At 42.7% G+C, this 13,078-nt stretch overlaps 1 protein-coding gene across 1 annotated transcript; it reads right to left on the reverse strand.

The window, feature by feature from the left end:
• Positions 1-879: 879 nt before the first annotated feature.
• LOC137321373 (uncharacterized) lies at positions 880-12,708 on the reverse strand. Its single transcript, XM_067983758.1, has 22 exons — positions 12,634-12,708; positions 12,497-12,555; positions 12,318-12,410; positions 9,003-9,127; positions 8,255-8,395; positions 7,671-7,751; positions 6,317-6,484; positions 6,096-6,192; positions 5,467-5,684; positions 4,544-4,697; positions 3,321-3,535; positions 3,132-3,246; positions 2,849-3,054; positions 2,656-2,773; positions 2,411-2,580; positions 2,233-2,312; positions 2,031-2,158; positions 1,676-1,865; positions 1,458-1,602; positions 1,282-1,375; positions 1,107-1,208; positions 880-1,028 (listed from the first exon to the last, which is right to left on the reverse strand). Exons 1-22 carry the CDS (start codon positions 12,654-12,656, stop codon positions 910-912), a joined length of 2,841 nt encoding a protein of 946 aa, XP_067839859.1. The 5' UTR covers positions 12,657-12,708; the 3' UTR covers positions 880-909.
• Positions 12,709-13,078: the final 370 nt, after the last annotated feature.

The following is a 13,078-nucleotide window of genomic DNA, read 5'->3' on the forward strand; positions in this document are numbered from 1 at the left end:
TCCACTTTCCCACCCTTTCCCCACATTAAAAGGACCATTAGGCACTACAGGAAATAGTGTCTACCAGTCAAAGAGACAGAGTTGCCTTAGCTTGCATAGAATTGATCAATTTTGTTAACATCTCCTGTGGTGCCATTAACTCGGACAGCAAAAACAACCTGTAAACAAATAGTCAATTGGGATAAACAAATAGTCAATTGGGATTAAATTGAAAGTTCAAGAATTGCTTAAAAAGTGTACTTACTATTTTATAATTCCTCCTTTCTTCACCCCTCCTTCCCCCCCAAAAAAAAATTGGCCTCAGTGTCCCCAATCTGCAAAAGAATACAAAATCCTCGCTGCTTCCTAATTACAATTGTTAGTCATTTCTGCTAGATAGCAATTAGGGAACACAGTAAAAAGCTCTGCTCAGGATTTCATCCAAGCAGTTTACTGCATCAGGTGCTTCTGGCTAATGTCATAACAATGACAAAGTACAGTAGCATAGTGGTTATGTTACTGGACTAGTAATCCAGAGGACTGGACTAATAATCTGGAGTCATGAGCTCAAATCCCACCACAGCAGCTGGGGAATAATTAAATTAATTAAATAATCTGGAAAAAACTAGTATCAGTAATGGTGGCCACGAAACTGCTGGATTGTCGTAAAAACCTATCTGGTTCACTAATGTCCTTTAGGGAAGGAAACCTGCTGTCCTTACTTGGTCTGGCCTATGTGACTCCAGACCCACAGCAATGTGGCTGATTCTTAATTGCCCTCTGAAATGGATTAGCAAACCAGCCAAGAAGGTGGCTCAACACCACCTTGTCAAGGGCAATAAATGCTGGCCTTGCCAGTGATGCCCACATCCCATGAACGAATAAAAAAGAAACACACTATTTAAATTAGAAATTTGTTTTTAATTAAGATTAATATAATCTGTTCATTTGGCATTTGTGACCAATAATTCCAAGAACAATAGAAGCAACAATTATTGTTACACCTCCAATCAGTAGCAATGGCCAGGAGTAGGACTTCACTGCGATATCTGATGAAAAAAAGCCAGACAAGTCAGCAAATATATTTCAAAATCACTGCTGGGACTAGCTCAAGAAAGGTTCTTCACCTGTCACAATCTTGCTTTCCAGTGTAGGGATTTCTGCCACGATCACCACTGCTCCTGATGATACAGATCCCTGCAGATGGTGCTCTGCACCTGCACTTCGACCTGCAGTTACACAGTTTGTCAGTAGCATGCAACAGGCACCACCACAAGTTTTATTCCAATCTTGATACCTTACCCAGCCTCTGTTTTCCTGGTATACATTGACCAGGGCAAAGTTGCCCACTTACTGGGTCCTTCCTGCACAAGACTACACTGCAATGAAAGTACACCTAAAATAAAAGTACAGCATTATTATAGCAGGACATTATGTGGAAAGCACTGACCAACACGTTTATCTGAAGCAATCCTCACCTGTCCCACTAAGGTATTCAGGTTGCCCACAGTAAAAGCAAACATCTTGACCTCAAACCTTTTGTAGTGAGTGGGGTATCTGACCCTCTCATTACTGGTTACTGGATGAAAGATGGTCATATGCACGTCAGCCTTGTTCTCACAGCTGTTTAAAAAAAGTTAGTTATTCAAGTTAATTAGCTCCCCACCTTCTCCAGAAAGAAGTGGCTCATACTTGCCTTTTGACAATGATTGGCCATTGTGGAATATCATTTCTGTCTGGTGATGCAGTTGCCCAGCAATCTTGCAAGAACAATTCAATTTGTGGATCTTCTATGTGCAACAGTTGCACTTCAAAGTACAGGGGATCAGTCAGATACTTCACTACTGGATAGTCACCTTCTTCATACAGGTTAGAATACAACACATCTGCAAGAATCCAAGCCAAAAAAAAGTGAGTTCCAGAAGAGGGGGGCTCTTCCTATTTCAACATCAAGCAATCTTGGATATTCACTCATGATTGCATACTGGACATGTGGGGTACAACTATTTTAAAATGGAAGCTAGTATAGAACTGTAGTTTAGGAGCTTTACCTTTGGAAAGTTGCATAACTAAGACAATAGGTCCATATCCAGGTACAACAGCTGGCAGAGGATTTACTTGGTGTTCAAACTGAATATGCAGGGAGTCATTTATGTGGTAATGACAAGATATGGCAAGCCTAAAAAAGGAGCAAACATGTTATTTACTATTTATATACCCACAAAAAGGAAAGGCCTTTGCTCAGATTCTTACCGATATATTGGGTCACTAGTTGGTTCTGATTCTCTGAAGTACACCACTTCATTCTCATAGATCATGTAATTCTTCTCAAACTACAAGAGAAGCCAATTAGTCAATTACTAGATGCTTGCTGAGCCCTTCCTGCAGCCTCCAGCTTATGTCACTCAACAGAAGGCCATAGTTAGCTTACCCTTCTAATTGTGCCACATGAGTTGGCAGAAAATTCAAAGACAGCTTTGAATTCATCACTCTCCTTTGGCTTGCAGCTTCTATCCTTCAGCATCATTTTGGCAGCATCTATTCCCAACAATGCTTCAAGTTTTAGAGCAGTAATGACCATTCTTCCATTTGGCAAACAAGCTAAGAGAAGAAAAAAAAGTCAGTATATCAACATGCAAGCCAGGCTTTGGATATGAGTGAAAGCAAAGAGCTTACTTATGAAGTCTGCTGTAGAAAAGCTGCAGGAAACAGAAAAGTTGGTCAGCACATCCAGGGTTTTATTATCCTTCAGTCTGAAGTCAAATCTGTTTCTAAGGCCTTGGTTATTCATTGCCTGTAATGAAACCACAATTAGTCAGAATCAGCTCAAATTAAAAGCCAAAAGAGGGACTAGGTAAAAGCAGCTTACCTCATGGACAACTTCAGCTGCATCATGTGGAACAACAAGTATTAAGTGGGTGCCATTATCTCTCAGCATATAACCATTCTGCTCAGCAGAGTGACGGGTTAACTGTACATTGCCAATGAAAGGAATCCAGTACTGATCCAAGGTTCCATGGGTTATCACCAGTGTCATGTTTTCTTCATCACAAAAGCCATTTGCCACAGGAAGTACTAAAGTAAACACAGTATTATTTGAAGCCTTTAAAGAAAGCATTCCTGACTTAGTGGGCACAAGGAGAAAAACTTACCTATTTTATGTTTATGGATTAAACGAGCTGTATGTGTGAATATTACATTTTCTGGTACCACAGTCAGGGTGTAAATGATGTCAAGGGTGTATTGTTCAACACCATTTCCTATATACTAAAAAGAAAGCAAAGAGTCAACAACATGTCAGGCCATGTAGGAACCCACATTTCTCACCAATATTCCATTACCTTTCGGTCTACAACTGGTGACTCCATTGGAACTTCGAGAATGAAGATTCTATTTAGGGTTGTCTCATTTGTGGTAGTCCAGTTGTACACATTAAATATCTGGTTTTCTTCATCCACAGGGAAGGATTGAGAGCCCAGAGTAAGCTTTTTTAGTTCCACATCAGGAAGAAAGTTGCCTAGTGTGACATTGAATAGCCATTGCTCAGGAATGGTATCTGGAATAGATATAGAAAAGTTGAACTCCAATCTGGAACACATTTATGTAGCAGCATAATAAACCCATTTAAGTCACAGGTGTGTGAATTGGTCTTTATCTGCATGAAACATCAATTGCCCATGCAGTGAACAAGTGATGTAACCGAATTGATCAGCTTGGACTGATACTTGATGCATTACTATAAACAAGCACTGAACAGTGTGTTGGAGCAGAGAGTTAGAAAAAGGCATTTTCACCTTTGGGGCCTGGATTTTAATCCATCCAGCATGATGGGAACATCTGACATCCATATATTCAACTGCAGCAGTTTTGATGGGGACAAGGGCATTTCATAGTAGTGGCAGAGACAGGACACATGCAATATTGACTCAGGTCACACTATTTGCCAGTAGCATGAGATTGTGGAAGCAGGCATTTTCTCAGAACTCCCATGAGCCCAAAAGGATTCAAATGGCTGTTTGGTTCAGAGCCATGCACTATGGATTACTAATTTACCATGCCATTTTTGTTAGCGGACAAATCAGTCTGCTTGATCAGCATATCAGCCGCTAGTTTAAAAATCCATCCTTGGTATACAGTGATGCAATGTGAACTAACAACAATGCTTCTTTGGCAGCACCTCTCAAACCTGTGACCTTTACCAGCTCGGAAGACAAGGGCAGCAGGTGCATGGGAACACCTCCTCCCAAGTGACACACCCCATCTTGATTTGGACATACAGATCCATCATCCAGGATTTTAACCCAGCAAACTCCCAACAGCATTGTGGGAGCACCTTCCAAACATGGACTGCAGCAGATCAAGGCAGTCCACCACCTTTTCAGAGCAATTAAGGATAGTCAATAAATGCCAGCTTTGCCAGTGATGCCCACATCCAAGGAATTAATAATAAATTGAAAGATCAGACTTTTGCATGTATGATCCAGATCATGTCAATTTTAATAACCAAGAACATCCCATTTAGGAAAGACTATATGCCAGTTGTATTTAAGACGACACTACATACCATCAGTGAGAACAAGAGGCTGAGGAATAAAGGGAGTGGTGACTGGATGGATCACATTGATTTTATTCCATCCCCATGCCTCATCTTCCCACAGGTGTTCCAAGAATAAGTTAATGCTGTATTTGATACCATACTGTCCATCCACCACATGGCTCTGAAAGCAAGGTAACAATTCAGCTATTAGAACGGAGTGACATTACATCAGAATTTAAACACGGATAACAGACAAATGTAAAATGTGGCTATTTTCTTCAGGTTCAGTCACAAACCACTCTTGTAAGTGAGCCAGAATTCTAGGAAATGTCTAACAAGGGCCAAAAAACCTTCCACTTTTTAAGCTTGCTTCTTTAAGTCACATTCTCAACTTCAGATTGAATAAACCCTTCACTACCTGCAGCTTAGGCAAAAGTCTGTTTACTGTTGAATCTGGCAGTTAATGAACAGAAATATGATATGCTGTAGCCTTAACAAGGCTTCGGGGACATGACAAGATAGTTGAAATCAGCTACATTAAGCTGCAATGTAAAGTGGACAGAGGAGGGGGTGGTTAACTGTCTGTAGAGTCTCTGCCTTGCTTAATTTCAACAAAATAGCCCTAGATTTAAAGATGACTGGGTGATAAATAAACCCTGAAGAGCCAAACCCACATTGTGGGAATTGGATGGCTTGCCTTCAGACAGAATCTGCTGGTTGCATATCAAAATATGCAAGGCATTTCCAGAGTGAACATTTTGTATCTCTGCTTCCAAATATACAGAAGCCAATACCATAATAGCAACAATCATAGATTTGCCACATTTACAGAAGGAGTTTTCTTCAAGTAGGTACAACATTGTGGGCTGCAATCCCTGTCCAAAGGGTATCTATTGTGGAGAATATATCTGCTTTCCATCAGCAATGCAAAAATCTAATTTGTCACCAACCTTATAGTATCCATCCTGTGCTCCAATTGGGACTCTTATAGCAAGAGCAGTATCATTTTTATTCAGGGTATAATTTCTTTCTGCCATTCTTGTAGGACCCAACTTGATGCCATTTACTCCCATGGAGGTGTTGTCCTGATGAACTTCACTGGTCACAATTGGAGTGAAGATTCTTGGCACTGTCCAGGTGATTATATTATCAGTGAATGTAATGCCATCTGAAGTGGGGGAACAAAAAGTTTTGTTGATTTGACAGATTGTACATTTAAAAAAAAATGTGGCTTCAATTATTCCAGACAGAATGCAAACAACATTCTGAAAGCAATGGATGGCTCCCCTACACAGTGCATCAAGAGTCCAGTACTATAGATGGTGACATTCTTGGATAGTGACAGAAAATGGCTTGCTTTTTGTTTTAGAAAAAGTTTATTTAGTGAAAAAAAAACAGGCTGACCCCTAGCACAGAAATTGGAAACTCTGCCCAGGTTAGTCTAAACAAGGAAGACACTTTTGCTTTAAGTTGTTATAGAACTGGATACAGTTTTGCATGGCTTGATCTATTCATTCCGTAGGGACAGGAGGGTGAAGAATGTCTGGTGCAACTGAGAGCATAATATGCAAGTTCTTACCAACAGGACAAGCCACTGCTGTATCAATTAGCAGAATCACCCAATGCCGTTTGTAAAAGCTGGTCGATCGGATTACAGACAAGGGGACACCTTGGACCTAATTGGAAAGGGAAATTTACATGAAAAGCCAAAATATTTCAACTCCTACCTATAGGAATGCTTCAGTCAAGAATTTTGGGCCCAAACCACCACTTGAAGGAGAATAGGATTAGTGAACTTACCAAGACTATTTGAGCCTCATTTGCATGATATGGAGCACGAAGCAAAATACGAGACACTGTTGTGTTGATGCCATAGCCTCTCTCATGTGCTTCTTTCACAGTCATACTCCTTTTACCACCAGGGACATGAAATACCACTTGCCATATTCCACTGCCTGCACTACTTGCCTACATGAACAGTAGAGACCACAAAAGGGTGGATGAGTCTTTCCAGTTAAGAGGAAAACTATAGAAGAGAATCAGAAGTACATCATATCCAAGTCAAATATGTGGAGATCCAGAAGTTTAATTTTCCCTAATTTGAATGTTACATTGCCAGTAATTTCAATCTTTCTATCTAACCAGCAGATTGGGATTAAAATACTACACATGTTGGCCAGTTGAAAATAATTAGACCATGAGATAGGAGCAGGAGCACGCCATCATGTGGCTGATCAGATCAGATCACAATTCAGGAATATAGGAATCTAATGAGGAAAAGGGACCAGTGATTGTAGTCAAATCAGATGGGGCTGAAGGAGATCGGAAAGGAGTCAAGAGATTTTTTACATTTTTCAGGACAAGTTACAAGCTTAAATTCTCTGGACATGACCTTTGGCATGCTTTGTCAAAAGGCATGCCAAACAGCTGGCAATAAGCCTGACTCCTCAGTTTTATTGCTAATTGAAGCAGCAACCTTACTCAAGAATTTAATTGGAGAAGGCCACTACATTGCATTTTTTGGGGGATTCAAGACAATATGTGCATTTTACAGGGAAAATTATTGACTATGGTGAAACTCCCTTAACAGGGAAAAAAATGCTCATGCCACATGACTTCATGGTGGGGAACATGTATTGATGGATGTATGGCAGAAAAATACAAGTCCCCTTAATCTACAAGATGGCTTAAACAGCATTAAACTACTTGCTATGAGGCGAGGAGGAAAAAATACAATTAGGCTGTTGACAGCATGCAATACATTGCACTTCAATGTTTGTGCATGCATTGGTTGTCCCTCCCTCAATTTATCTGATTTCTTCCAGTTCTGAAGAACTGGATCTAATCTCCCCACAGATACTGACTAATTTGCTGAGTGGTTCCAGCATTTTCTATGCATGTTTCACACACATCAGTTAAATCAAGGGTCCAGGTCAAGTTTTGATTCTCATCTTTTAACCCAATGTGAGGCCAAGATAAACAGATCTAATAAAGTCTTCCCATCTCATATCAGGAGATGGTCAAACCATACAAATATGTTCGACATTTACAAGTGCAATATAGAGTACTGGGAGTTCAATTTCCCTCCATTCCAATATTGGAAAATCTTTAGTGCAAGTTTCTGAGAGTGAGGGAAAAGAAAAAAGCTACTTACTTCTGGCAATACTAAAGCCCAATCTTCAGCATCTTGGGCATAATCCTCCTCAATGGTTGGTATATTTCTTTGTACGGAGATCTGGGCATGATTGATGGCAAGACAAAGTTAGTGAATCTTCAACCTGGTGTAATAGATCTTTGTAGTTACTGAAACAAGTTACATGCCTACAGTTCCAGTAGAGTCACTGGGAAAATGGCAGGAACACTCATTGCCCAAGTTCAATAAGGTCACCTATTGAAATCCAGGCACATGGTCTATCAGGCAGTTTAGTGGATTAGGAGGACACATTATCTTCAGAAAGAAGACAATTCTATCCACGAGAACCCACTGGATATACACAACTTGGTAGTTAGTTTTTGTTTATTAAATCAGAAACATTGCCCATCAGCTTAATTTACAACTAAGACATCAATCCTGATGCAAGGATGTATGAGCCAATGTGGAGTATTTGACCCAGAAGCACACACACAGATTATAAATCAGTGATTTGTATTTGAAGTGTTGCATTAATCTTGAAGCCTCCATTCTCAGTTTTGAAATATTTGACAGTCTGGACAGATATTCAGTATTGCTGTCTTTACCTGCATGTAGTTTTCTTCACAGAATATTTCCCTTGCAGCCCATGGAGAGTACATACAAGACAGAGTTTGAATATATGTTGAAGCTACTCCATCAGTTCCTGATACTTGTACTTGTATAGTGAGGTTGAATTGCTCATCATTCTACAAACAAATTGGAAAGGTGATCAATGGTATCAAAATACAGTTGGTGAACCATTTCATTATACATTTAAAAGCAAATCAGCATTACATTTTGGCTTGTGTCAGTGACTGTTCTCAAGCACGAAGGACTCTATTGGAGTAACAACCCTGGAAGAGCTTCATTAGGCACTCCCACACTAAGGAGAGCACATAACTCCCATTCAATATCCCCTATATTGTGAATTGAAGGTGTCCATCTACATCCTCCCTTAATGCAGTACACACTGAACCGCAAACATCATTTGATTCCAGTTGGGAGGATGTCCCTCCATTCAGATGTAGGGCTCTGGTGATCTTGCCATCCCACCCACCCCTATGTCCACTGTTCTAGGAAAATATGCCTCCAAACAAGATTCTTGGTGAAATTTAGACAGCATTTAAAAACAGTTCAAACTTCAGTAGCTTGCATTTGCCTTGAAAAATGCATCCAATAAACATTTTAAGATTGAAACAAACAGCAACATTTGCATCTCACTGGTCCATAGGTCAAGGCAAAGCAATAATTTTTTTTTTTAAAAAACATGTCCTTTGCAAATCTCTCCACACTAGATTTCCAAGATCTACCTACCACAATATGGACACAACAGCTAAGGACAGAGGCACGGAATTCAACACTCCAGTGATCCACAGCAATCGTATAACCACACTGGGATGCAAATCTTGGTGTGACAGGAAAGATATAACCAGACTGATCTGAGAAAGCAAACCAAAACAAAGTTAGTCTCCAAACTGAATTCTATGTGCACTTATTGTTGGTGAATAGTCTGCAAATCAGAAAGCAAGACTTAAAAATGGGGGGGGGGGCGGGGGGAAGAAAGTGATTTCTTCCTTGAAAAAAAAAGGGTGCACTCCCTATGCAGTACAGTATTGAGAAACTGTTGTATCAGCTGGTATGAAACTGACCATCCCCAGAAATGAGGGATTGTATTGATGACAAATGAATAATCATCTTGGAAGCCAAGTCAATTTAGGATAGCATATCCATGCCAACCAAGAGTAATCATCAAGATAGTTATCAATCCACCAAGACTAAATCCCCTAAAACAAGCATGACTGCAGAATACCTATTGCATCATACAAACTACATTTTGCCTATTGAGCTTGCCAGGTGTAGTATGTATCTAATTTAGGCTCAAGTCTGTTCAAATTAGACAACTACACACAAATGTTATTTTAATCTTTATGACAGCCTTCTAGTAAGAACAAATCAGAAATATGATCATAGCAGTAGGACACCACTACATTTCTGCTAGGAGCAAACCACCAACAAAAGAGATCTGTTCTGGGAGCTATAGCAGTCATGGCCACTCTTCTGGAGAATGTCATAGCTCCAGACTCCCTACTGTTGCAACCCTCCTTTGTTGCTCAGCTTCACTTTCACAAGATCACCCACCTTCAATTTTGCAGTGTTTTAACCTCAAGTGCAACTTACTTCACTACATTGTCATATTAAGAGATATCAAATCTCAACTCTTGGAAAAAAATGTACAAAACAGATTGAGCTACTAACTACTGGTCAATGACTTTTAAAAAAAAGTCAACCAGCACCTCACATCTCAGAAAAAGAAATCAAGTGAACTGAATGCATCTTCATGAAAAAGTTGCATTACTTATAGCTATAGTGGCACAGGACCAAGCTACGATCCCCCAGCATACGGATATTGGAGCTAAAGGTGATTTGGGTTTTTTGCATTTCAGAAGTTTAACAATCCAAGGCTATATTAGCACGATTACTGCACATGCAGATATTGGAGTGATCTTCAGTTTAGGGTGCAGTGAAAGAGTTACAACTCCAGATTGTGGGACCTGAGCCGGTGCAGATAGATGGGCTCGAAGTTACCAGGGCTGCGGGTTCACAGCCACGCGACCGGCGAAATCAGTCTGCCCCCCGCGCAATCGCAGCCTAATTGGATCCACTTACCTGGTCTTCTGGGTTCCCCACTGCTGATCTGCACTTCGGGCAGACTGCGCAGTAAGCTCTGTCAGCTGGAGGAGCTCTATTTAAAGGGGCAGTCCTCCACTGACTGATGCTGCAACAAATAGCAAAAATTACAGCATGGAGCAGCCCAGGGGGAAGGCTGCTCCCCCAGTTTAATGACTCCTCACTCCAGGTATCATTAGATGGGGTGAGGAGGGGGAGGACAGAGATCTCCCCACCCCAGCAGACAGGAGGAAGCGGCCTACCTCTGCCACCAGGAAGGCCTGGCTCGAGGTGGCAGAAGAGGTCACCTGCACCACCAACATATTACCCACCTGCATACAGTGCAGAAGGCGCTGCAATGACCTAAGTAGGTCAGCCAAAGTGAGTACACTTACTCATTCTCCTACACTCCGTCTGCCACATCACTGCCCCCACCCCACATCTCCTTCTGCACTGCCAACACTACTCTGGCACATCACCCCTCATACCCACTCAAACCTCATCTTACCTGCACTCACTCACCTGTACTCATCCCACCACTACCACTCAACCCAATCCTCATACTCACCCCCTCATGCATCTGTTTCACTGTCAGCCTCACTCAACCTGCCACTACCTGTGCTGCAGCCACAGGGCATGCATCACATATGTGCAGTAGGAAGCATAAGGCAAACATGTCATGAGCATGAAGGGGATGCATAAGAAGGATGTTTGAGGGTTTGTCATGGTTTTTACTCATATTTAATTTCTGACCAACTCACATTACATATTATATTGGCACCACTACTGCCACATCTTTGCAAATCTTGTCTGGTTTGTGCAATAATGCCCTTTCCTGAGGATCAAAATGAAGACCCATAATTGATGCCACCCACTGTCACTGCAGAGTGGGTGTAGGTGTATTTGCAGGGCTGTTTTGTGCAGACGACAGACGTCGGTGATGTCCTCAGTGGCACCCTGGAAGGATGCGGAGAAGTTGTTGAGGGCAGTGGTGACTTTGACAGCGACAGGTAAGAAGATGGCACTCGGGCCAACCGGGAGCAGGTCAGCATGAAGGAGGCTGCAGATGTCCACGACTACATGTAGAGTGACTCTGAGCCTCCGTGTGCACTGCTGCTCAGAGAGGTCCAGGAAGCTGAGCCTTGGTCTGTGGACCCTATGGTGAGGGTAGTGCCCTCTGTGACGCATCTCTCTGCGGTTGCCCTCCCTCCTGCTGTGCAGGTGGATGTGTCAAAGCACTCTGTTGTGGAGCTCCACGTGGCAGAGGTGGCCGGCGAGGCTGGTGATGCTGTTCGCCCTCCGAGAAGGTCATGACTGCAGCTACAGCGGGGGGCCGCCCCCCCCAATCCGGAAGATGTACATCAGAGGGGGTCCGCAAGGTAGGTACATGTCTCTGGACCCTGGGGTAAGTGTGCAAGTTGGTGCATTTTATTGTTAGAAGGGTGGTGGAGGCCAAACTTTGTCCAAAGTGACAGAGTGGCCTCCTGCAATGAGCGAGGGTCTCCCCCCCCCACCTATCAAATGGACCTTTGCAGCTGCCACAGGCTGAGAGCTACAACACATCCATTTCAACTGGGAGTGTTTTCCCAGTATGGGAAACAGTCCCAGTTGTCTCTAAAATCCCACCCCTCCTCACATATTCCCTTAATCAGGTCTGTTAATGACCTGAAATACCTGAGTAAATATTGTCAAGTGGCACCCCATGGGCTTTAATTGCCTGCAGGAGTCCCACATGCGGGGCTGCCAGCACACGTCAGCGGGGAAACCGGAGTGGGCGGGTTGGAGCAGAGCTCCGGACCCGCTCCAGGATTCCCCGATTTTCGGAGCCCCGCCCCCGCGCCAGGAACGCACCCAATAGCGGGTGCTAAAATGAAGCCCATGGTTCCGCCACACCAGCACCGGGTGCAGGAGCCGAGTACCGTTAGATAGAGACAGATTCCAAGATAACGGCGCTGAACTTACCAACAACGTTAATCTGCCAGAACTTCCCTGCAAGAAAGTGCTTATTCAGTCCAACCCAAAAGACACTGTCGCGGCATTCAGTCTTCAGAAAACCTACAGAAAGGGATCAGAGACATTCCTTCACTATCAACACAAGTGAATGTGACAACACAACACATGGGATCTGCACGATATCTGACCTGGAGGCGCAGTTTGCATCCATACTTCAGGGACTATCGCAGCCACCGACAATATGAACCTGTTAAACAAATGAGCAACCTTTAGAAAGATGAGAAATCCACTAAACAGTACAACTTTGACATCGCGAAAAACGTACCCAAATAACAGGACACGCGCCATAGTACGAATCCCGGCCCGTGTCTTTTGCTGCAGTCCCACCGCCACTCAATAAATGAAATGGTCCAAAGCACCCAGAGGGCGCGCGCCATTTATACCGGGAGCCGAGCCCGGACTGAGCGTCACGCGCTCGTTAGTAGCAGCGCGAGCACCTGGCGCTGACTCCGGGGAGCCGCACAGGAGTGAGGCAAAGTGAAGCTCATGAAACAGTGCAGAAACATAGCCAAGGGCATAACTCCACATTTCATAATATCAAACAATGACTAATTTGATTTGAACAGTATACCAACGACTTGCATTTATATACTGCCTTTAACTTTAAAAAAGTCCGAAAGTTCTTGACAGAAGTGTAAGAAGAGGAGGATTTTAAGCAGGATCTTAAAGGGGGAGAGGGATGTGGGGAGACAAAGATCTTTAGAGAGGGA

This window comes from Heptranchias perlo, chromosome 5 (assembly GCF_035084215.1).
Source record: "Heptranchias perlo isolate sHepPer1 chromosome 5, sHepPer1.hap1, whole genome shotgun sequence".
NCBI lineage: Eukaryota > Metazoa > Chordata > Chondrichthyes > Hexanchiformes > Hexanchidae > Heptranchias > Heptranchias perlo.

Bases quoted from the DNA above. Each gene is read 5' to 3' on its own strand.
- LOC137321373 (XM_067983758.1), bottom strand. From the start codon at position 12,656: ATGGCGCGTGTCCTGTTATTTGG. The intron at 12,556-12,633 runs GTACGTTTTTCG...TTTGTTTAACAG, and splicing joins GCGCGTGTCCTGTTATTTGG to GTTCATATTGTCGGTGGCTG. The intron at 3,247-3,320 runs GTAATGGAATAT...CTTTCTTTTTAG, and splicing joins CACCAGTTGTAGACCGAAAG to TATATAGGAAATGGTGTTGA.